Source organism: Calypte anna, chromosome 14 (assembly GCF_003957555.1).
Source record: "Calypte anna isolate BGI_N300 chromosome 14, bCalAnn1_v1.p, whole genome shotgun sequence".
Taxonomy (NCBI): domain Eukaryota; kingdom Metazoa; phylum Chordata; class Aves; order Apodiformes; family Trochilidae; genus Calypte; species Calypte anna.
The window spans coordinates 14,180,049-14,204,309 of NC_044260.1; the positions used below are offsets into that span (position 1 = coordinate 14,180,049).

The 24,261-nt window shown below is 42.9% G+C and overlaps 1 protein-coding gene across 3 annotated transcripts in view; it reads left to right on the top strand.

Moving 5' to 3' along the window:
• The first annotated feature begins 778 nt into the window (after positions 1-778).
• The window catches only part of GTF3C1 (general transcription factor IIIC subunit 1), a 34,138-nt gene continuing 10,655 nt past the window's right edge, over positions 779-24,261 (top strand). Inside the window, exons 1-27 of one of the 3 annotated variants that reach the window (XM_030459972.1) lie at positions 779-1,023; positions 1,724-1,933; positions 2,270-2,446; positions 3,680-3,823; positions 4,333-4,429; positions 4,899-5,022; positions 7,078-7,236; positions 7,819-7,934; positions 8,188-8,512; positions 9,248-9,459; positions 10,132-10,271; positions 10,946-11,099; positions 11,985-12,088; positions 12,322-12,500; positions 12,855-13,115; positions 13,327-13,472; positions 13,878-13,975; positions 15,430-15,526; positions 16,290-16,467; positions 17,112-17,241; positions 18,899-19,034; positions 20,216-20,297; positions 20,927-21,112; positions 21,515-21,672; positions 21,790-21,932; positions 22,131-22,242; positions 23,405-23,517. In XM_030459972.1, coding sequence (XP_030315832.1) covers positions 803-1,023; positions 1,724-1,933; positions 2,270-2,446; positions 3,680-3,823; positions 4,333-4,429; positions 4,899-5,022; positions 7,078-7,236; positions 7,819-7,934; positions 8,188-8,512; positions 9,248-9,459; positions 10,132-10,271; positions 10,946-11,099; positions 11,985-12,088; positions 12,322-12,500; positions 12,855-13,115; positions 13,327-13,472; positions 13,878-13,975; positions 15,430-15,526; positions 16,290-16,467; positions 17,112-17,241; positions 18,899-19,034; positions 20,216-20,297; positions 20,927-21,112; positions 21,515-21,672; positions 21,790-21,932; positions 22,131-22,242; positions 23,405-23,517 — 4,202 coding nt within the window. In that variant the 5' untranslated portion in view covers positions 779-802. The remainder of the gene's footprint in view (positions 1,024-1,723; positions 1,934-2,269; positions 2,447-3,679; positions 3,824-4,332; positions 4,430-4,898; positions 5,023-7,077; positions 7,237-7,818; positions 7,935-8,187; positions 8,513-9,247; positions 9,460-10,131; positions 10,272-10,945; positions 11,100-11,984; positions 12,089-12,321; positions 12,501-12,854; positions 13,116-13,326; positions 13,473-13,877; positions 13,976-15,429; positions 15,527-16,289; positions 16,468-17,111; positions 17,242-18,898; positions 19,035-20,215; positions 20,298-20,926; positions 21,113-21,514; positions 21,673-21,789; positions 21,933-22,130; positions 22,243-23,404; positions 23,518-24,261) is intronic. The other 2 variants (XM_030459973.1, XM_030459974.1) reach the window with 2 other exon arrangements.

Sequence of the window (24,261 nt, forward strand, 5' to 3'; positions counted from 1 at the left end):
ATCTGGGGGGCTGGACCCTCAGCAGATGAGAAAGCCATAAAGCAAAGTTCCTCCTTCCACAAAGCATTCCAACTGCCAGGGTGAAGAAAGGTCCTGAAAAACAGAGGGAATGTTACTCCTTTGACTTTTTTTCTTTTTTTAAACCCTTCACCATCTACTGAAGAGCCAAAAACCACTGCAAATGGGAGGCACAGCTGTAAAGAGGTTTATAAAAGCAGTTTATTAGCAAGGCAGCTGGCTCTGGGGCAGAGGCTGGGATGGAGGATTATTTCCCTGAATTCTGGAATTTCTTCACTGCAGAAGCTCCACACATCTCTGATGTTTCACTGACCACCCGGCCTTCCTCTCATCTCCAGAAAAAAACAACTTTTCCAGCACTTCCAACCACGGCTGCTGCGAGTTGTGCCAGGGCTCCCTTCTTAACACACTCGGAAGTTTCAGCTACCCACCAGAACACTCCATTTCGCTTCGTCACAACAACAACAAAAAAAAAAAACAACCCAACCTCGGTATTTTCTCTCTTACCGATTTCACGTTATTTGGGCTAAAACTCTGCCCCTTCCCGCGCTCAGACACCGCCGCCTGCTTTGGGGCTGAACCCACGCGGGGCTGAGCGGCGGGCCCCGGGAAGAACAAACAAATAATCAAATAATCAAACAAACAAACAGACAAATCCCCTCCCGCGGAAAGTTCCGCTGCGCTCAGGCTGGGCCGTCTGCCGGTTTGCCCGTTGCCTTGGTAACCGTCGCGGCCGTGAGGTCACTTCCGGAGCGCCGTGCCGAAGGCGGAAGCGGCGGCGGCAATGGAGGCGCTGTGGGCGCTGCTGGACGAGGTGGCCCTGGAGGGGTTGGACGGGATCACCCCGGCCGTGCTCTGGCAGCGCCTCACCGCCCGCTCCCCGCCCTTCCCGCTGCCCCTGGAGCCCGCAACGCAGCAGCTCCTCTGGGCCGCGCTCAGCGCGCAGCCCGACCTCCGCTTCTACCTCCTGCCGCGGCCGAGACCCCCGCTCCGCCTGCACGACCGGTGAGTCCAGTCCAACCCAACCGAACCGAGCAGAGCCCAGTCCAACCCAACCGAACCGAGCAGAGCCCAACCGAACCGAGCAGAGCCCAGCCCAACCCAACCGAACCGAGCAGAGCCCAGCCCAGTCCAACCGAACAGAGCAGAGTCCAGCCCAGCCCAACCGAGCTCAACCCAACCCAGCCGAACCCAGCCTAATCCAGCCCAACCTAGCCCAGTCCAACCCAATCCGGTCCGGCAGAACCCAGTCCAGCCCAACCCAGCCTAATCCAGTCCAGTCCAACCCAACCCGGCAGAACCCAGTCCAGCCAAACCCAACCCAATTAAGCCCAGCCCAATCCAGTCCATCCCAGCCCATCAGAACCACCCCTCCCTCTGGTACCGGTTCTCCCCTGCCACGTTTTCCTTCCCATCAGAACCGTTCCCTCCCACTCCCCAGGCTGGGACAGAACTTCTGTTTCTCCTGTGATCCAACATTCCGGTTCTGTTCCTCCTCCTCCCTCTGCTCCACTCTCCTGCCCTTGTTGGGCTTTTCCCCTCTCCCAGCCCCACAAGGTTTCCCATCCTCGAGCAGTTCTTCCAGTTCTGGGGCTGCTTTAAGGGGGTTTTATCCTCCCAAAATACTTGGGGGAGGTCTCAGCCTTGTTTGGGGTGCTCTTGTTGTTCTGTCCCAAACTGAGTGGTGGCTCTGGGTTTGTTTCAGATATGAAGAAATTGACCTAGAAACAGGAATATTGGAAAGCAAAAAGGATCCCAGTCCCTCAGAGGACATTTATCCCGTGCACATGGTTCTGGATAACAAGGATGGCATCCAGGGTTCCTGCCAGTATTTTAGAGAGAGAGTAGATATCACTGGTCAGGTCAGGAGGAAGGACTTGCAGCCATGTTACACTTACACAGAAGCTGCTGAAAAGTGAGTAAAAAAAAAAACCCTTTAACTCTGAAATTAAAAATATTTTAAAAGTTAAAAAATAAAAAATAAAATTAAAAACATCTTTGACTCCAACATTCACCCCTTTCACTGAGTTTGTGCAGACTGCAGCAAGACTTGTGGAGCAAGACTTCTGCAATTAAAAAATACTTTAAAAATTAAAAAATAAAAAATAAAATTAAAAACATCTTTGACTCCAAGATTCACCCCTTTCACTGAGTCTGTGCAGCCTGCAGCAAGACTTGTGGAGGGGTAGGGATGGAAATAATTAATTGATAGTTCTGGTTTGATGTTTTTGCTTTCCCTTCTGCATCCCAGGTGGGGAGAGAAACTTGTGATTGTGGCTTCCCAGGAGCAGAGGTACAGAGCCCTGATAGGATGGGAGGGAGATCCTGACTTAAAGCTCCCTGACTTCTCCTACTGCATCCTGGAACGTTTGGGTCGGGCCAGGTGGCAAGGAGAGCTTCAGAGGGACCTCCACAGTGAGGCTTTCAAGTAAGTTTTTATCTCTGTGTGAATTTCAGTCTAAATAGGAGTGAAACTGAAGCCAGGAAGTTTCCCCTGCTGACACAGGGCTGTCCTCTGCAGTGCTGCTGTGTGCTGAGCAAACTCAGGTCTGTGCTGGGAGGGTCTCATCCTTACTGCCAGGGAGCACCTGGGCTTTTGGAGCCTGTATTATTATTATTATTATTATTATTATTATTATTATTATTATTATTATTTTTAATTTTTATTCCTTGAGCTCATTAACACTTCCTGATAGTTCCCCAGGGGGTCCTCATGTTGTCTGTGGGGTCAGTGCTTGTTTCTAACCATAACACTTGGGTTTCTAGCTTGTGAAAGGCCTTGTTTTTTCCTAAATTCTCATTTCTGGGAATCCCACCTGGGAGGAAAGGCTGCTTCCCATTCCTTCTTCAGAGCTGCTCAGTAAGCACATTATCCTGCCCAACTTCTGGAAAGGTTCTTGGATGCTCAACTTTTCTCCCCAGCATTTTTCCTGTGTCACATCTGAGAAACTCAGCCTGAGGGGGAGCTGAGTTCCCACCTCCTGAACTCCCTGAGCTGTGCTGCTGGAGAGGGGGCACCTCCCAGGCTCTGAGGGGTCACTGCTTCTCTCTTGGGGTGCTCAACACGAGCTTTGTTGGCTCCCTGTTTTGGGGAGGTGAAGCACAAGTGGCCTGCAGATCCCAGACATCATTTTGGGCCACTCAGGAAGCTTTTTTAGACAACTAAGGTGATGGGCATGGGAGGGAAATCTTCTGTGGCTTCAGTCAGCTCACCAAGGGGTGAAATAAACACCAGAGCTGTGACCAGGACTAGATGATCTTTCGAGGTCCCTTCTAACCCCAAGGATTCTATGATTCTATGAAGGATGTCAGCCAGGAGTTAGCAGGGGACATGGGGACACAATCCTGGCTCAGCCATCAAACCATGGCCCCACCCTGCAGCATGGGGACTGCAGCTGAAGACCAGAGGTGTGAAAAGTATGAAAATTATTGTTAAGCTTTAAAAATTACTGTCAAAATGATGAAAAGCAAGTTCACAGGATATTTTAATTCTGGCCTTTCCTAGCTCTGAGATTGTCTCTTGGAAAATGAAGAGGTGTTTCTAAGAGCAGCTGTAGTTTAGGTGAAGGGTGTTGGGAAAGTGGGTCATTAGGAGTTAGTTATGGAAGTTCCCAAGCCTAGGGACACCTTGCCATCTTCTTTCCTTTTTCTTTTTATTTAGAGTGGATGCTGGAAAGCTTCATTATCACCGCAGAGTGTTGGACAGAAGTGGTCTCATCACACTGCAGCCCCATGTCATCAGGCTGCCCAGTGGGGCCCAGCAGCACTCAATTCTCCTGCTTCTGACCCGTTTTCATGTTGACAGGTATGACCTCTAGGGCAGACTGACTTTCTGTTATGCTGGAAGCATGCTCTGTCGTCACAGAGCCATCCAACTTTCCTGATATTTCATCTTCTCAGTTTCCTTTTTAATTCCTTCCAAATGCTTCAGAGTTTTCAGCTTGGTTGTCTTGGAGCTTGTCACCTACATTAGCCCAACTCCTCACGTTGTAGCCCTGTTCATTCTGGACATTTTGGGTACTCTCACTTCAAAAGCACCTTTCTAATGGGATGTTTTGTTTCCCTATCTTGTCTGTGATTACAACTTGTGCCTCTGTGGATTGCAAAGAGAGTGACAGCCTGGGCTTAGTCACCATCCCCTCAGCTGGGTGAAAAATTCTCTCCTGTGCTACTCAGAGAAGGAAAACCACAATTCTAAAAACAATCAGAGAAGTCTTTAGCATCCTTTCTCTAGTGGCTGACACTTTGTGAGGCTGCAGCTCATGTTTATAAAGTTATGTGCATGCTTACACATAAAATACTTCTCTTATTTAGGAGGAGCAAATATAATATCCTGATGGAGACACTCTCCAGTATGCTCAGTGCTCGTTCAAACCAGATGGAAACACTGGGAAACTTAAGGGAAGAACTGGTGAGATGAATTACTCTTTCAAATGCTGATGTAGAACCTAGATGATGAGTATCAAAGGCAGGCATTCAGACTCTGTTTTTTTTTTTAAATTTGCACAAGATTTGGGGGTAGGACGTCAGAAGAAGGTTCTTTAAAACCTACAGATGAAGCTGCTGCTGCTTTTTGCCATAAAGAAAGGAGTTCTGTTCAATCCACAGTTCAGAGAAGTTTTGTCAGTGGGGATATCATGCAGTTTGTGCTTGCACCGTGCTGCTGGGTGCTGCTGCTGTTTGGGTGGTGGAGTTGGGATAGAACAGAAGCTGTGTGTAGCTTTATCCAGGAACTGGTAGGCTTTTAGGATCCTTCTTTGATACCTTACTCCAAAATCCTATGTTAAGAACAGGCAGTGTGAATGATTTGGTACTAATCAGCTACATCTGAGACACTTTTGGGGCTCAAAAGACCCCTTTGCCATTTCTCTCTGCTTTAGGGTCTTTGTGAGAGAACTTTCAAGCGTCTCTATCAGTACATGATGAATGCTGGGCTAGCCAAGGTTGTATCCATCCCACTCCAGGACATACACCCCAATGGAGGACCCTACAAAACAAAGAAAGGTAACTTAGGTTTTCACTTAGAAGTAAATTTAGAATTTACTTAGGAGACAAGAAGATAAAATTCAATTTATAAAGTTGGTGGCAGCTCAGAGGGCAGGAGATGTGTCATGGTTTTGCCAGGGGTTGGCACAGTGGCAGCTGCATTTACTGCTGGAGTTTTTCATGAAGAATGTCACCTGGTGAGTCTTTCACCTGAGTGATAATTCCATTTTACAGATGTAAAAGCTGAGAATTCACAAAAGAGGCCTATGAAAGCACTAGATGTTAAACTAGGATGACTTTTTGTCAGATGTCAAGAGAGTTTAATCTCTGGAGTTATACAAGAAAGCAGATGGAAGAATGTGGGACACACTGAGCATCTGCCATGGGAATTATGCTTCTGGGCAGCAGGAGCTGAAGTAAAAGGACTTGGTGGTTTGGTTTTTTTTTTGCTTCCAGTTGTTGGGCTGTAGAAATGCAGAGGATGTGTTAACAGTGCCTGAAGCACTACCAAAATGTCAGCACTTAAATTACTGTCCTAAGCAGTATTTTAGGGTACTGGCAGGGAAAGGATTCAGGCTGAGAAGAATAATGGAATCATCTGGCCTGGGGCTTAGTCACCTGATTAAATTACTGTGGATTAACTTCATGTCAGCTAGGCTTCAGTAACTGATCTCATACACAATAAGATAAAATTCATCAGCTGAAACCTTAATGATTTCAACTAAAGCTTTTTCACCTGGCATTTTTCACAGCAGGGCTGTAGCAGAGGAGTAGGGTTGGCTGCAACTGTTCCACCCCCAGCTGCAGGATGAATTCTGCAGTAGCTGCTGAATCACTGCACACAGTGAGCTGGCAGTGGTACCTGGTACCAGCTCAACACTGGGCTCTGGTGCTGCCAAGCAGGAGGCAGAAGGCACCTGTGTCAGGGTGCAGGATCACTGCAGCTCTGTCCCCACTCTTTTATGAGATCCCAGAAGAGTAAAACAGGTTTCCTGCTACATGTAAAGGTGTGGAATTCAGCTGTGTGTGAGATTCCTGTGCCTGGTGGGCAGCAGGGTGTTCTATCCTTGTATAGAACAACCTTGAATTCCATGTCTCTGATTTCAGTGCATGTAATTCTAGTGCACTATGCTTATTAACAAACCCAGCCATTCCCTAGGTGAGGAGAACAGGTGAGGATTTGGCTCAAGAAATCTGGCATCTCAGCTGCTCATACATGGTTGCACATAAAGCTCCCATAATATAATTAATGAGTGTTATGAAATCAGCAAAAGCTGATAAGAACCTCTTCTCAGAGTCATGGTGGACCTGAGCAACACAACTGTGGGGTTCAGTTGTGCTGCAAGAGCTTACTGGATGAGGCAGGACTCTTCTATATCATCACTTTCTTCAGGATGCTTGCATCCAAATACAGAAGAGGGTGTTAGGATGTATGATAAACTGACAGTTCTTTTAGGTCCTGGGATCTCTAAATCCTGAGAACTTGCAGCAGCATTTAATTGGGCCCACCAGCTGGTATCCCCTTGGATCACTTGCTGAGGAAAGGCAATCTGGTGTTAAAATAGTTTTGCAGCCAGGCAGCTTATTGTAGGAGTTGTATATGGTCAGATACACAGCTTACTTTCATTATGTGACTTGCATTTATAGTAAGTGAAAAATGCTTTGAGTCTGCACAAAAAAAAGATGGGTTTTTTTAGCCAGCCAGATACGTGTTCTGAAGATGTGATGCTGTGGGTCAGCACTTGGTGCTTTCTCTGATTTATTTGTGCTGTTGAAGTTTCTCCTGTTATTGCAGTGTTTTCTGGTCTGCCCATAAATCACCATACTGGGCAGTCCTCATGCTGGCACAGATAAGGAGGTTTGAAGAACCTCAAAAACTCAACCAGTCAGTATTTTGACAGATTTATATACAGGGAAAAGCTGTTTCAAAGCTTTCCTAGAAACAAACAGTTGTCTTTAGTGGTTTTATGCCCGTGACACTGCTACTTCTTCATGCTGCTGAAAGAAATGAAATGGTTTAAGCACGTGGACACCCCCTGCATTCTGCTAAAGTCATTCCTTTCATGTTCACAGGCAATGATGTCATGGTCCGTTGCCTGAAATTAGTGAAGGAATTTCGGAAGAAAATGGAAGATTATCAGGATGATGATGATGAGGAGATCATCACAAAAGCTGTTCAGCCTGTGGATATTGTCTGTGAAAGGGATATGCTTACCCAGGCTTATCAGCTAAGTAGGTGATGTGATGAGACACACTGAAGATTTTTCCTGCTGCCTTCTTACTCCTTTCAACTTCTGATTGCTCTTTATGTATCAGGAATATCAGTTTTTCATGGAAAAGATTAGACTGGAGATACAGGTGCTGCCACCTGTTAGCCCTGTTCAGTTCCACCCAAATGAAACAGCAAGGCAGAAGCAGGATGTTGTGGTGGGATGCAGAGACAGTGTTTCTTCTTCTGCCTCTTCCTTTCATCATGCAGAAAAGAAATATCTCAGTGTGGAAAGCTGTCAGGGTAAAAATTCAGCTTTTAATCTGAAAGTATTACCTTCAAACCTCATTCTGCTGGAGCAGAATGTGGAACTGTGATTTATTTTTATTTCTTCATGTGAACTTGTGTTTTATGAAAGCATTTGACTGTACATTGCATATTTCTGTGAAAAATTCTGTCTTTGGTGGTCAGTGGGAATGCTACATTTCATATCCTGGCATTTACTGCTGCTCAGAGCAAATAGGAACTTAGGCACAATCATGTGTATGAATAATTTGGTCAGATTATTTCCCTGAGATATTTTCTGGTTTTCCTTTCTGCAACAGTTGAAAGCAGAGGAACCAAAGGGATTTCCCAAGCAGAACTTCGCATGGCTATGAACGTGGGGAAGCTGGAAGCAAGGATGCTCTGTCGCCTCCTGGATAGGTACAAAGTTGTCAAGGTGGGTTTAAAATAAAAAAAAAAAAAAGTTAGTTATTTAACCTGGAGATAAAGTTGTGGTTCCTGTAGCAATATGCCATAACTCTGTTAAGCCCAAACAACAGGAACAGCAGTGATTTGAGAACAAGCAGTGAAAGAGACCTGGTAAGATTGCAACGACTTCAACTGAGGAAAGGGTATATAAAAGAGGTGTTGAAAAAGAATTAAGATTCTGCAAGAAAGGTGGTACAGTAATGTTCCAACTGTTTCTTTAGGGCTTCATGGAGGATGAAGGTCGGCAGAGAACAACCAAGTACATTTCATACATTTTTGCAGAGGAAAGTGACTTAAGCCGTCAGTTTGAGAGAGAGAAGGCCAGGAGTGAGCACTTAGCTACTGTGACTTTGGCTCCAGTGCCTGAAGATTCCCCACCTGGGGAAGATGTGTCTCCTGGAGAAGATGACACTTTGGTCTCAGAGTCTGACAATGAAGAAGAAGGGCAAGATGGCAAGAAGAGAGGGAAAGGTCAGAAGGCCAGTCCTGGCTCTCTGTTGAAATTAAGTTTCCAAGATGATACCCACCAGGCAACACCACCTAAAGGTAGATCATGAATTTGACATTTGCAGGAACCTTGCGTCTTTCTCATGGATCCTTTTACTAAAAAAAAGTATCATTTAATATTAGCTTCCATTGCAGTCTTTTATCACGTATTTATTTCTATCCTTCTTTGATCATTTCCGTGCTTTTTTGATGTTCTCTTTCCACCAAAAGTGCAATGTTTTGTAATGCTGTAGGTGTGATAATCTCAGGAGATTCTTAGTGCTGAAGTGTGCTCTGATGTTGGTGTGCCAAAGAATGTTTCTGACACTGAGAGTGGGGGAATTCTACTTCTCCTGACCTCTGTGCTATTTCTCTCCTTTTCCCGATGCAAAAATCCTTTTTATCATCCTGCTTTGAGTCAGAAAAGTCAAGTTTCTGGCAGAACTTGAGAATCTTTGTGACAGAGACTCTCTTCAGACAGCACTCTCTGGACAGGCTCATTGGCCCTTCATGGTCTTCTAAGTCTGCCTCTGAAGGTGCATGTGCATGGAGAAATGTGTTTGATGCCAGGGAGTTCACTGTTTTTAAAACTTTGCTTTTGGAGGCTGAATGTAGTGATTCATGATCAAACCTCTGCTTCCAGCAGGGTAGAAGAATATGTGAAAATTGTAGCAAAATGCTTTTAGGTGTAGTTACCTGGGTGGGTGAGGAACACCTTTTGTATAGAGAGAAGCTGAACATTTACAGGGAACTGTGAGAGCAGAACAATTAAAAGGCTGTTTGCTCTTAAACCAGACTCAAAGCCAACAGCTGTGAAATCTCAGGGGAAGAAGCTGCCTTCTCCTCAGATTGTTGAAGAACCTGATGAGCTTCCAGACAACATTTCAGGAGAGAGTTCTACTTTGGAAGCTCTAAAGCAGGAGTCCAGTCTTTCCACCTGTGCTCATTCCACTGATGAAGAGGGGGGTGTTGCTGTGGTGGAGGAGGTCAGACTGGAAGACCCTAAGGTAAGATCGTGTCTTAGTATTTTCTTGTTGGTTTCTATGGCTGTCTGAGCTAATTTATGTACTTTTACAGCAAGATTTCAAGCTGTAGTTTTCTGTATTCACCTATGTGATTGTTTGGGGTTTTAAAGTTTAATTTCAAAGTACATTCATATTTTGGCTGGATTGTAGTTGTAAGTGAAGAGTGTTTTAAGAGATAGGGAAGTAGATGCCCAAAGTACAGTTCTGGGTTAGTTCCCTGGTGCCCTCCAAATTCCCTGTGTTGACTTTAATGTCCATCTGTGCACACAAGGGCTGCAAATCATCTGATCTGACTGCTCCAAACCAGGAGGAACCAGTGGGTTTCAGTATGTAGCCTCACTGACGTGAGCCTGGGACAAGCAGCCTTTCTTAGAGACAGGATGTGCTGGCCTGGATTCAGCACAAGTTAAGGTGCTGCCCAGCTTTCTAGACCCAAACTCTCAAGTCCAAATGGCTCAGAGTGTTGGATGAGCAGAGTTCACAAGCAGTTCCTTGCTTGTGAAAAAGAGAGAAAAGATAATCCCCATCCGACGGGTCTGTCACAAATAAGAACATCGAAACTCTGAAGTCCTCAGCTGCTCCTATGTGAGGCAACAGGCTGAAAACATCGAATAGCTGATGTAAAATGTTTATTTTGTCCCTCCTGGGCACTAGAAGATTTGTGTCCAGAAGAAGAAAAAGCGTTCCAAAGCTCCAGCAGTGGAGAGATCCCACGAAACCTACCGGCTGCTGAAGCGCCGCAACCTGATCGTGGAAGCGGTGCGGAACCTGCGGCTGATCGAGAGCTTGTTCACGTGAGTCTGGCAGGGAACAGCAGTGCTGGGGGTTGCTGCTCCTGGGGGCTCCTCTTCTCCCTGATGGACTTCATCCCATAATGCTGCTGCTCCGTGGAAGGGGCTGCAGTTCTAGTGGGTCTTCAAAATGAATTGGCTGTTTGGAAGCACTGATGGTTTTGTATGGTACTTACACGAGTGAATGTGGTGGATGGCCCAGAAATAGAGAGCAGAGAAATTGGGCTTGCTCCTTTCACAGTGTGCCAGAAACACTTCCCTGCCTGAGGATTCTTTCATCTGCAAGTTTTACTTATGTGTGTTTTCAAACAGAGTCCCTGTAATTCATTGTAAAGACACTGCTCCTTGTCAGCCACCGTGGGTCATTAGGATTCCCGTGGGATGCTGACAGTTTAATTTTCTTTACAACTTCCTGGGATGGCTTTATGGCATTTCATGACTTGCATTAAGGATACTTCCCTGAATATTGTAACATCTTTCAGACTTCTGAAATTCATTTTCATAGATGAATGGCAATGTTGGTGCTCTCCTGGAGCTTCCAAATTAGCAGGATTCTGTTACAGCAAGTATGACTGCACCGTGCATCTTCTGCATTAGCACATAAGATAAGAAATGGCCTTGTTGTCCTCTGGTTTGAGAATTTTGAAACCACCTTTTTTTTTTTTTTCATCTTTTAGCCTTCAGAAAATGGTCATGGATCAAGAGAAGCAAGAAGGAGTCTCCACCAAATGCTGCAAGAAGTCCATTGTACGACTGGTGCAGAAGCTCGCCCGAGAAGGACTCCTCAGGCTCTATCGTACCACAGTCATTCAAGATGGCATCAGCAAAAAGGTGACAGCACAAACAGCTTTTCTCACAACCTACTGATTTGTTTCAGGTGTTTTTAATGAAATATATGGATGACTTGACTTTTTGTAGCAGAACCCACAGTCAAGCTGCCCAGAAGCTACATGTCCCAAACTAAGCTTTCAGTTATTGTCCTGCAGATGGTTGTGAGGCCAAGGAATAGTCTGGAGATCAAAGTCTGAACCTCCCTTCTGAGAGGTTCTGCTGCTCAGCAGTTATGCAATTCATGCTTCTCTCCCTGCACTGTCAGCCTGCAACACAGTTCTATTAAATCCCACTTTGAAAGCCAAGAGTATGTGAGAAACCATAATTTAGCTTTTGAGTGGAAATTTACAGAATGTGATCTGTTTCTTAGAAAACAGAAATCCACTGTTATTGAGGCTAATGGAAGTACAATTTCTGTAGTTCTAAAGCTGAGAGTAGTCAGTGCAAATCCAGTGTGAAATATTCATAAGCAGGTTGAGAATCTGTTGAAACCCACCTGCTGAGTACTAGCTGTGAAGCACATCAAATCTTCCTCATCTGAATTGCACGGGTACTTTCTGAACAACATCTATTAAGTTGGTCTTATGAGGTGTGGCTTTTCATTTATTACTTTCAGCCTAATATTTGCAAATTGAAGTGTTTATTCCCCAATCTCTCAGATTTTAAAAACCAAAAAAAAAAACCTGAGTTTTGTAGAAATGACATTAACTGTTTGTTGGCACAGAGCCTGTAAGATGTTTCCTCTTGCTTCGGAGAAACGAGCAACGGGAGTTTCGGTCCTGGGAATTATTAAACCTTTGTAGGATTTATCCATCCTATTAATTAACTGTTAATTGCTGATATCTCTCTGGGTACCTTTTGTTTGGTTTGTGCTGCTCTGGACAGGTGGAGTTTGTTGTGCATCCTTCAGTGAGCCCCAGTGACCCCCTGGTGAGGAGTGCCATCGAGCAGGTGCGTTTCCGCATCTCCAGTTCCAGCACTGCAACCAGGCAAGTGGCAGCCAGGGGCTGGGTGGCTTGGGGGGAGCTGGGTTTAGCTGGAGCATGTGCAAACACGTGCAGAGAAAATAAACACAAAGTAAGCACAAGAAAAATCTCTTCTTTAGCAAGAGGAAAATGGAAGCACAAAGGTGAAGCAGGATGCTGAATATCCCGAAGTCGGGAGAGAAGAGGAATTGACTTCTCTTTAGTTTTTACTGAAGTGTTGTGTGGTTTTAATGCAGGATTAAAGTTCCTCAGACACCAACATCCCAGGACCAGGCTGATGAAGAAAATCTGGGGCAAGACACAGCTCTTGATTCAGGAGAAGCACAAGAAGGCTCATGTAAAGCTGACAGTCGGGCAAGAAAAACTGATGAAAAAATGGGCATAACACAGCTAAAGAACTATCACCCTGTTACAGGTACAGCTAAGCTTGGTTCTTCTGTCATCTTTCACTTTCCCACTTGTTACCAATCATCATTTTCAGATGCTGGGCTCTCCTGAGACACAAGTGGCTTTTTATTTCCTCTATAGAAGGAAAGTTAGGTTTACATTAAGGCTGTCTGAGTCTCCAATGTTTTCTCAGCCACTTGGGTTTGTTTGTTGTTGGTTTTTTTCAATTGTATTTGTATTCACTACTTTAAATTAAATATTTACAACTTTACTTTCAACTGCCCATCTTTCCCTCCAGCTTTCTCCAGTTCTTCAGAGGTAGCTGCTTTGCCTGTTCTAATTCTCTTTGTATTTCTGTTTGTTATTTAATCTTCCCTCCCAGTTCCAGGACTTGGGCGTTCTCTTGGCTTTCTTCCCAAAATGCCCCGTTTAAGAATGGTCCACATGTTCCTGTGGTACTTAATTTATGGACACCCTTTAAATGGAACACAGCAAAAAGGAGGCAGTGACAGTGAGAAAAAAGGCATGGATGTGAACACAGCTGTACTGGAAGCACAACCAGATGGAACCTTAGAAATTACAGCTGTGATGAATCCTGAAACCTCTGCAGATGAGACTGAAGTAGACTTGTCCAATCAGACAGGTAAGAGGTGGCACCTCCTGACTTTACTGCAGGCTTTGTCATGGTTTAACGCTGAAAAAAAGGTTGAAAATCAGTAGCTTAAATAATTTTCAGGTTATTTTCCGTTTTCAGATTTCCAAACTATGAGCTGTGTTCTGTTTGAACTGTAGAACTATTGGAACAACTGCTGGGTTTGTGGTGTCTGAATCTAAGGCAGTCTTCTTGTCCCCAGTGTATGTGGATGACACGTCCTGGATGCGCTATGTCCCTCCTCTCCCAGTTCACAGGGAGTTTGGATCTGGATGGGCTCTTGTTAGTGACATTCTTCTCTGCTTGCCCCTGTCACTCTTCATTCAGATAGTCCAAGTCAGCTACAAGGTATGTAGTACTTTCTGTGTCACATTTGCTGTACTTTGAAGTCTGATACCACCTGTAGCTGTAAGCAGGCACAAATAACTTCAGCCTCTTGTAACAAAGCTGTAGCCATCAGAGACAAGACACTTCTAGATAGGCTTCTGCAGAGAAGTTATTTGCTTTTACAGCCACACTGAGAAGAATGTATAGCCCTGTAACACTGCAAAGTCTTCAGCTAATATTTTGCAAAGAGCTTTTTATAATCTCACTGAATCTTCTGCCTCCTTGATTAACAAGAATAATAATGCTGAAGCCTTTTACAAGAGCAGTAACATTTGCTTAGCAAATATCTCAGTAGACATCCTGCTAGCAAAGTGTGGCACTTTTAGCATAGTTACATCTTGCATTTTGATTCTAAAATAATTCTAGGTGGATGGTCTGGAGGATTTTTTAAATGATCCAGTAAAAAAGCACACTCTGATCAGGTTTCTTCCAAGGTCAATCCGACAGCAGCTCCTCTACAAAAGGTAAGCAGATGAATCAAAGTAAATGGCTCTGGGGAGGAAACAACTACTTTCTCACTTATATCCTGTTTGTGTCAAAGAGAACTTTGTTACTGAAGACAAGGCTCATCAGTCTTCTAAGGATAGAGTGCCAAATTTTACTTTTCTCTCCAAAATAGAAGGTAATAAACTAATAAACAATATTCATGCATGCTGTCAGGCAGTGCTTGTGAGCTGGAAGGTTCTGTCCTTCAGAACTCATCAGCAGGATGTAACTTCTGTATAAAACACAGTCCTGCCTGCTGCTAAAATCAGAATTTAATAGTCCAAATGTTTGTTGTCCTTCATAACTCCTTTGGAAGATGCCACCTTTCCCCATTCCTGCCTCTCATGCATGCCATTCAGTTCCTACTCCTGCTCTCAGTGGCATTTCTGCCATGGTTTGCCATGCCTCATCTAGGAGATTTAAAAACAGAAGTTGGACTGAAGGTAGGAAGGAAAAACACGACAGGAAAAGTGAATGGAATGTGTGGAATCAGCAGTGCCATGTTAGAATCCCCAGGAAGTCATTGCTAATGGTATGGATCTGGATGGTTGGAGGTTTATACATCAGTTTGCTACCCTGTAGTTGTGTCCTTGGTGAGTGACTAAAGCCAAAGAGTATCAGCTGGCCAGCCCTGTGCTCAGCTCAGCAATTCCTGTCCTATTCCATGCTAAGTTGTAGATACAAGGAAACTGGATTTATGTTATTCTCTGAAATCTGCAGGCTCTGCATGATAGATTTATGCAAAAGAGTACGACATGCCCCATGGTGTCCCTTCACCCCCCGTTCACTACAGCTTCTAACAGGCAAATTAGTTTCAATATTTCTTGCCTTGTCAAGTGGTATTTCAGAGCAATAAAGAAAATTTCTGACAAAGCACAGTTCTCATTTAAATTCACAGGAAAAAACCCTTAGATCTTAATGAAGTTAAATGAAGCATAGGTGATTTTCAACGAAGTCTCTCTCAGAAGTTTCCTACACCTTCCAGAACTCTGCCATTCAAGCAGATACACAGCATGGCAAATATTGCACTTTGTGTTCTGTAAGCAACTGAAAGCAATTTCTTGGAGCAGTAATGCTACACAACATGAACTCCAAGGATCATTGCCCAGTTCTTCAGATGTACATAGGAAATTATCTGCTAATCTGCAGGTGTTATGACCTGGTTTAATTCATTTTACAAATGGTATTTCTGGCTAATTTTCTTCTGTGCTGTAAATCTCTAGTTGAGAGGAAAGGAAATGTAGACCTTTGGGATATTATGTTTTCCATAGCCTGGCAATTAAAACAAATATACCACTTCAGAAGTTCTAGAACTCAGTATTTAAAGAAAGCAGTGGTTTCCTGAAACACCAGCTTGCTGCATGCAGATTTTCTGGTGTCACCTCTGCTGTTTCCATGAGTGCTGATTTTGGTACTTCTAATATTCCTGCAGGAGGTACATCTTTTCAGTGGTAGAAAACCTTCAAAGATTGTGTTATATGGGACTGATACAGTTTGGCCCAACAGAGAAGTTTCAAGACAAAGACCAGGTAATGCTTAAAAAGCTGAGGCATTATTGTTCATGGGTTTTGTTCAGGGAAATAAATACAAATCTGGGATTTGTAATTACCTTAAATAGTTAAGTAAAACACTGATGTTTCAGATGTATATGCAAACCTTCAGATCTACCTGACATATTGCAAGTTGTGCAGATAATTTTTCCCATTTTCTCTGCAAAGTCACTGCTCAAATGTGTAATGCTGAATAGTGCACACAGCCATCACCTGGGAGGTTCCAGACTGGCAGCACTTTATGAAAGATGAGCATGCCACATCCTGTTCCATCAAGGTGTTGGGCACTGAATGTCTGACACAGAATGAAGTCACTGATCAGAGTAGAATAATGAAATTTATGGGGTTTGTTTTCCCACAAGTAGAGAGCACACAGGAAAAACAATCCCAACACAGAGTTAATGACAGTAAGAGAATTGGGCCCTAAACCCACATCTGTTCAAACTCTGAATAAGAGCTTGTCACTCTCTGGAAACTTGGAATATCCTGTGCACAAGGGGGAAAAGAAACTGTTTAAATCTAGAAGCAAGATTTCTGGATTGCTGGCAAGGGAGGTTGAGGAATCCAGTGCAGTAGGGTGTGAAGAGGTGTGTGTTCTAGCAGAGCATTGCATCAAAACAGCAAAGACTGAGGAAATGAAACGCAAAAAACTCGACTCAAGTTTTGTGTTCTGTAAATGGGGCACTTTCAATTATGATTTTTTTTTTTTACCTACCAGTCTGAAATATACTGTATTTGTCAGGTCTTTGTGTACATGAAGAGGAATGCTGTGATTGTTGACACCACAGTCTGTGACCCTCACTACAACCTGGCTCAAAGCAGCCGCCCCTTTGAGCGCCGCGTTTACCTTCTCAGCACCATGCAGGACGTGGAAAACTTCTGGTTTGACTTGCAGTGTGTCTGCCTGAACACACCCCTGGGTATGGTACCACATCCTTACACTTCAGATAACGTAGGAAGAACATTGCTGTCCTGTTAGAAGTATCAAATTTGATAATAACCCTGTAAGATTTTCATTCAGCTGTGATAAAGACTTAGAAAATAGTTGCTGGGGTATTTTTTGCTATAGCTCATTACTCTTTTAAACAAAGACCCCTTTTCCTTAGGAAAATGTTGCTAAGCCTTCTCATAGATAGCTTGAGTTAGATGAGAAGTGGAAGTTAAGGGAGTTTATATACCCTGGTGTTTTGAGTTTGGTCCTTTTACATTTTTAAGCAATATATACAGCTACAAGGAGTACAGAGTATCAACAACAAAGAAAACTGGAGGGAAGAGATTTCTCCAGAAATCACTGACAACACTATTCTGTATTTCTCTGATTTGGTCAGCCAAGATAAAAGGATCTATTTGTACTTTTGTCTTTCTTTAGCACTGAAACACTTCTGTGCAAAAGGCTCCTTACACGTTTATCAAATGGTAGTGTTTGTGATTGCAGATTTTTTGGGGCTCGTTGGACCGTGGTTACTCACTTTGGGAGCAGTAGTTTGCCAGAACAAGGTGGGTTAAAAATGGGTTGAAGTTTTACTTCTGGTGCTGATAGTCCAAACCATTTGTGTGTCTCTAGGAGTTGTTCGCTGCCCTCGTTCAAAGAGAAGTAACCTGCAGGGAGAGGAGACTGCCCTGGAAATGGAACAGGAGTCAGCAGTGGATAAACACAACCTGGAAAGGAAGTGTGCCATGCTGGAATATACCACGTATGTCATCCTCATCCTCACTCTGGTGGTGGAACACAGGGGGCAAGAGGAACAGTTCTGGCTTTGAGGGTGTTGCTCAATAGCAAGTAAGACTTGAGCTGAGTGCTGGGGTTTTTCTGTGTAATTCAGAGGCTCTCTCATTAAAAAGATGTGTAGCTGTGCACCCTGGTGACAAGTCACTTGTCTACCAAGCAGGTTTTCATGCTGGATGAATGGGAAAACCAGACTTGAATTGCTTTGCAAAGTGGTGCAGATGGGTGCTGTCCTGGGGAAAGCAAAGCTGGGAGGAATTGTTTACAGATTAATTTCTAGTATGAGATTGGTGTAGAGGGGTGAAATCTGGAGTGAATCTTCATCTTCTGCCTCATCACCACCTGAATACTTGAGAGGATTGTGCAGCTGCAGCCACATAGAATGCCGCTTATACTTCAGACATTGTGCTTTGTACTGCAGCTTAGTTTTGTCAATATTCTATTCTGGTTTAATAAACAGTGTGTTCAGAAGCATTTTCAGGTAGCTGTTAGTGTTACAGGTGCATGTATCAGCTTATCTTAATGGAGCTGAGAGCGCCTAATTGCACTGATCCTTGCTGACAGAAAAAATCCTGTTCAGTCCACTTCTTAGCTTTCACATATGGTCTCTGTTGTATGGTAATAAATCTTTATAATTGGGTATCTGGTGCTTACTTGCAGTTAGGTTGGAGTTGACTGCAGTATCTTCAAGGTCAAGAAACAGTTTTTGGATTTAATTGATGCTGTAATGTTATAAAGAAAGAGTTGTCTCTTGAAAGCTTAATTAAAACAATTTTTTCATGGCAGCTTTCAAAAAACCTTTTCATAAGGTGAAACAGAGTTTGAAAACCACTCTTTGCTATTATTACTGGATTGTCAGAGCTGTCATATATACTGCATAGGCAAAGCTCATTTATAGTTTGGTTTTTGGGTTGCTTTGGTTTGTGGGGTTTTTTTTTGAGAAGCAAGATTGTCTCTGTGATTTCTTAGTAAGTGTCCTATTTACAAAGAAGAAAAAACACCTTTATTTTTTCTCATTCTGCCCTGCAACACCACACTAGTAATTAAACAGCTCATTCATAAAGGGTACAAGTTCATCCATTAATGTGCTGCTCACTGACAGTTTCATCCTCTTTCCAGGGAGAGAATTGCAGTGTTGTATTTCTGGTTTGTATGTGTGTTTAAACAAGGTTTAATGTATTTGTTAGAAAACTAGAGAGAGCAGTGCTTGCCAGGCAGTGTGCAAGAGGATTATGATTGCCTTCAATTCCCATTGAAGGTTTTTCCCACAATGGTTCAGAGAAAGTTTTGCATCCGAGCAGGAATCTTCTCTAGGTCTCCGGCAGGAATGGTGCCAAGAACAGGGTTTAACTTGGCAACTGGAATCTAATTAACAATGATGAAGTTGCTCTGGGTGTAATCTTTAAAATGAAAGCTCAGTCACTGAATATCAGGGATTAAAACTTAAAGGAAAAGCACTGTTCTGCTACCTCTGGAACAGAGCTAAGGGAAGAAGCATCTTCTCTGCTTTCCCAGCCCTCTCTAAATTGGTGGGAAGGTGAGGGGGCAGAACTGCACCTTGCAGATGCAGCTGGAAAGGCATTCCCTGCAAAATAATTCCTGTGTTTTGTTGTTCTTTCTTTTAGAGGCAGCCGAGAGGTGGTTGATGATGGAACTATCCCTGGAGATGGCTTAGGAGCTGCAGGTCTGGATTCCAGTTTTTATGGGCATCTGAAACGCAACTGGATCTGGACAAGCTACATCATTGATAAGACCAGAAAGGTGGGAAACTTGACATTTATATACTGCCAGGACTTTACCAAATTCTTACATTCTTCAGGTTGAGATACTGACAGTAATATCTTAATGCTTAGATGCTTTCTGTCATGTGTCTCAGTAAGTTTGCATCACTGGGAAGAAAGGAATGCCAAATGTGGTAAATCTTAGAAGTGAATGAAAGACTTGGACCTAAATTTTATCTGAACTGTGTATGATAACACATGCAATCAAAGGAAATACTTCATTAAGCAAGCAATTTAGTGGTGTGTCTTGCTTTTCTGAAATGTAGAAGTTGTCAGGTGGAAAACTGAGATACCTGGAACAAGGAAATGCACACAGGAAAAAGAAAATTAGCAGGAAGCCCAACATGGGCAAATATGAGTGGCCAACTCTGGTCTGCCTCATGTCCTGTCTCTTCAGATTTGAAGGAAAGGGTATAAGAGCAAGGTAGATTTATGGTGATATTCCTCTGAATATTCACCTTTATTCATCTATAATATCCCTCTGAATATTATAGACTGGCATCTACTAGATTACTCAACTGTTTCTAGCATGGAACCTGTTCTGCCTTTAATCATTTTCATTGCCTTTCTTGAACCTGTTCTTGTTTTACTATATCCTCAATCTCTGCTTTCTTCTCCACATTTGTGGCCAACTTCTGTCACCAGAGAATTCCACACAAGATAAACAGGTTTTTCTGAGAATGGCAAAACTCCTAATACACTGCAGTCAGCTTGGGCTAAGATTTAGGATGGACAGAATATGTTCTAGGAGGCATTTACTCAATGTTTTTGTTTATATTTTTATTTTGTGCTGCTTAGAAATTCCCTTGGAATGTAAAATGCTTTGGAAAAAAATCTGTTTTCTGGAAAGTTCTGCTCAGCCTCTGTAACAGGGAAAGAATCAAGCTTTTCTCTTCCAGTGATGACATTTCAACCTAAGGAGATATGTTGAAGTTCTAACCTTCATAACCATGAGCCATTTTAGTGTGAGTTAAGAAAAACTATAGAGCAATTTAAAGATGTGGTAGCAGTAAGACAAGTGAATTCTTCCTTGTAGCCTTTTCTTAGAGCTTTTCCTTTATAATGACAATGGATTTCTGACACTGCTCAAAGGATAATCATGATGTTAAAACCACTGTACTCCTATTGCATGTCACCTTTTTGAAAGCTGTGTTGTCTTAGGAAAGTCCAGGTTCTGAAAATGGGCTGACAATGAGACTCCAAACCTTCTTAACAAAGCATCTCCTGCCACTGAGCACTGGAGGTAAGGTGGTGATGCTGCTGCTGGGCTCTCTACCTGTGTTACAGCTCCTCCTGTCTCTGTCAAACCTGGTGTGGATGATGGGGGTTATTCCTGTCTCCTCACCATTCATGATGCCTCTGGGGCACTGAAATAGATAAATAATTTCCTTCCTTATTTCTGTATATATGAAATAATGATCTAGAATACTGTTGGGGCAGTAAAAGAGATAGGTAAATAATTTCCTTTCCTATAGAACAATAATTTTTACCCTTTATAATTCCTGATGTGCAGTTTGCAGGAAGTCTAGAGGCACTGATGATTTGTGTGAGCAGGCACTGTTAAACTGCATAGCCTAACACCTGAGCTATTGAGGAGGAAAAGCTTCAGGTTGGATGTAAAATCCCAACCCAATTCCCCTGTGTCTTTGTACTTTACACTGCCCTTAGTAATTACTTGGTGATTCTTCATTTATGTGAGGATTTTATTCTGTGTGAGCTGCTGAGAAGTGGCATGAAATGAAACAAGTAACAAAGGGCAAGTCTGAGAAGGCATCTGTATTTTAATACACCTTGGTATTTGCTCTTCATGCCTTAATACTGTAGAGTATGCCTGCTGTAATCCTCCACTACTGTAATTATGTGTCATTTTAGGTAATAAAATTAATATTTTGGGAGAAGGAAAGGTAGAATCTGAGTCACTTGTCCAGAAAGAGGAATGCATTGAAATAAGTAAGGAACCAACCCAGGATCGAACCGAACGAGTGAGAGGTGGAAAAAGCCAAAAGAGGAAGAAGCTGAGGAAGGACACTGGAAAGAAGACAAAGAAGAAGAAGAAAGGTGAGTTAACAAACACATCAGGAAAAAAGAATTCCTTTTAACTCATATACCTGCTATCAATTGAGTTAGAAAAGCTGGTGTGACTGTCACATAGTGTGGGGAAGGGAGGCTTCCTGGCCATTGCTTTCATTGCCTCTTTCAGTGCAGATGTCTGCATCTAAACCAGATTAACTCCTTGTAATTCCCCATCGCCCTTTGACAGCTGGTTTAAAGGTTCTTCCTGGTATGATGCTCTAGGTATCTGTTTGCTTTCTGAACTGCTTCTTCCTTCTCTGTTTTTGTCTTTCATTCTTACCAACTCCAGCTGCTGCTGGTACTGCCTGCGGCGCGAGTTTGGATTCACCAGAATAAGTAGTCCTGAGATAACTGGGGTTGTTTGTTTGTTTTTTCTGGATTTCTCAGAGGAGGATTGTGTAGAAAAAAGCAAACGACTGAGGTACCACGATAAAGCTGACCAGAGTGCCCTGCAGAGGATGACACGGCTGCGTGTCACCTGGACAGTGCAGGAGGACAGTCTGCTCATGCTCTGCCGCATCGCCAGCCACGTGCTGAACGCAAAGGTAGTTCACAGGACCTCTCCCTAATGCTCTGCACCCTCAGCTCACGTTTCCATCAGTCCCAGGAGCCCATCCTGCTTCTGACCAGGTGAAGTTTGAACACTTGTGCTCCTCACACAGGTGAAAGGACCCTTTGTTCCATGGCAAGTGGTGCGGGACGTCATGCACGCCACCTTCGAGGAGTCTCTGGATAAAACTTCCCATTCTGTTGGAAGAAGAGCTCGTTGTATTGTCAAGAATCCCCAGACCTACCTTAATTATAAGTAAGAAAGGTTTCTGCCTGTGTTTTATGTCTAAATTCTCCTCAAATCCCTGCAAGGAAGGGATGTGTTTCTCCCAAGGTTTTGTCTTGTTTCCCAGGAATATAAATTGGAATTGTTTGCATCCTAGTGCTGTCAAATCTGTTATTCACTTGGAAAAGTTTCAGCTATGTACAACTCCTTCAATTCCATCTCTTGCAGAGTCTGCCTTGCTGAGGTTTACCAGGATAAAGCTCTCATTGAAGATTTCATGAACAGAGAAAATAATTATGAAGATCCCCAGGTAGGAGGCAGGCAGGCAGGCATTTTAAAGGTCACAGAGTGCTTTATACTGGATTGCTGAGTATTTGAACTATAATTTCATATTTTTTTTCTCCCTTTGTATCCTTGGCTGTGTTAAAACAGCATTATTGTAGAAATGCAGCATCAGGAAGTAAAGCAGACACAGGCAGCCTGTGAACAGCACTGCTAGGCAACAGAAATTTTGTTTCTTCAATGTGCTTGTTTATAAACATCCATGGCTGAGCATCCATATGCACTGAGGTTTTTTTTTTTTTTTTCCAGTCCCTCCAGTCTCCTTGTTTTCTGAGCAAGTAAAGATTTTTACTCTGTAATTTATTTTTCATTCTGGTTGCATGTCAAAATATTGCCTTAGCTTCTGTGGATGAGTGCAGGAATGTAGGCAGATCTCATAAGGGAAGCCTTTCAAATCAGACCAGTTAAAAGTAATGTCATTTTTGAGCTTTTCTAAAATGTGATTGTTGAGGTTTTTATGGCTTACATCAACTATAATTTCAAATTAAAAAGTACAAACAGTTCCATTTCGAATTTCAAGCTTTTTTCCCAACTGGGACAATGTCACACCAAGATTTTCTTTGGTTTTATCCAGGAATGACAGTTTGTATTACTGCCATAAAATCCCAGACAGTTTTCTTGTTAGATTAATTTTTATTTCAATGAAGAGTAGTTTTTTGTTGTGAAGACACTGAAATAAATGGATGTGTCTCCATCCCTGAAGTCTGGCTTTGAAATTACATGAAATCTTGTTTCCAGAGAGATACAGGACTGTTGCTCTTGGGTAAGAAGTGTCCTTCAAGCCTTGATTGTACAGAGTTTAAAGAGAACAACCTGAAGCTACTGAAGAGTAAAAAAAGACTTAAGCTTAAACAAAGCTCTGCCAAAGGTCTTATGCTGTTAATTCATGTAATAATTAACATAAATACATAAATAATGTAACTGGTTTTAATATGTTCATGGTGAGCTGCTTGTAGCTGGGAGCTTGATTACAGACACGACCTGCAACTGTAAAGTGAGCAAACTTTTTTTTTTTTTGATCCATTTTCTTGTAGTTTCTGACTTTAACTGAAAACCATCTATTCCTACTAGAATTTCCCATAAGCACTTTAAAAAGGAGAGGATCTTTTCCCATTCTAAGAAATTAAGGTTGATAACGTTTCTATCTCATGTTTTCAAAGGTCTGTGCAAAGGAGTTTAAAGAGTTTGTAGAAAGACTGAAAGAGAAATTCAGTTCAACCCTGGGGAATCCCAAACTTGAGATTCCTGATACTTTGCAGGAACTGTTTTCCAGGTATTGTAGTTATGGGACTTGACTCTGCACTTGGGCAGAGATAGAGAGGGGGGTGATTCAGAGCTGCCCTCTGCTGTGCATGCTTTCTGCAAGGTTGTTTGTACTCTGACTCTCAGAGTTTCAGTAAATACAAGTGTTTCTTTTAAATCCATACTTCCTAAATACATATAACTAATTTTAAGTTGTGTACACAACCCTGTTTATATTTAACCTTTCCCATTTTGCTAAACAAGATATTTTGTACACAAGAAATTCACAATGTCAGATTTCCTCAGCTTTGCTATTAGAGATGCCACTACTTGGGTAAAACATGTGAATGCAATATAAGACTTCCTTTACCATTTTCCAACTGGCCCTGGTTTATATCACAATTTGCAGCTGGTTGCTCAGCTAAATCATCTCAGTGCTGATAAAATTGCTGATACAGAAGAGCACTCAGCCTTGTATAGCATTCTCCAGCCCCAGATCATGAAGCTTTTTCATGATGAATAATAACACATGGAGAGAACTGTGGAAATTTGGGTCTCAAACCATTTGTTGATAACAAGTCTTGCACCTTCCTGAATGTTCTTATTTGGGAAGAGCTGCATGTTACAGAAAAAGTGCTGCCCATGGTAACTGAAGTCCAAAAGCTCAAAAGAATTGCAAACCCACACAGTTCTGTGTTGCATCCTGTCAGTGTGTTTGATCTTGTCAGCAGAGAGCTTGGTGGAGGGAGGGAGATTGATCTGAGCAGCTCTTTTA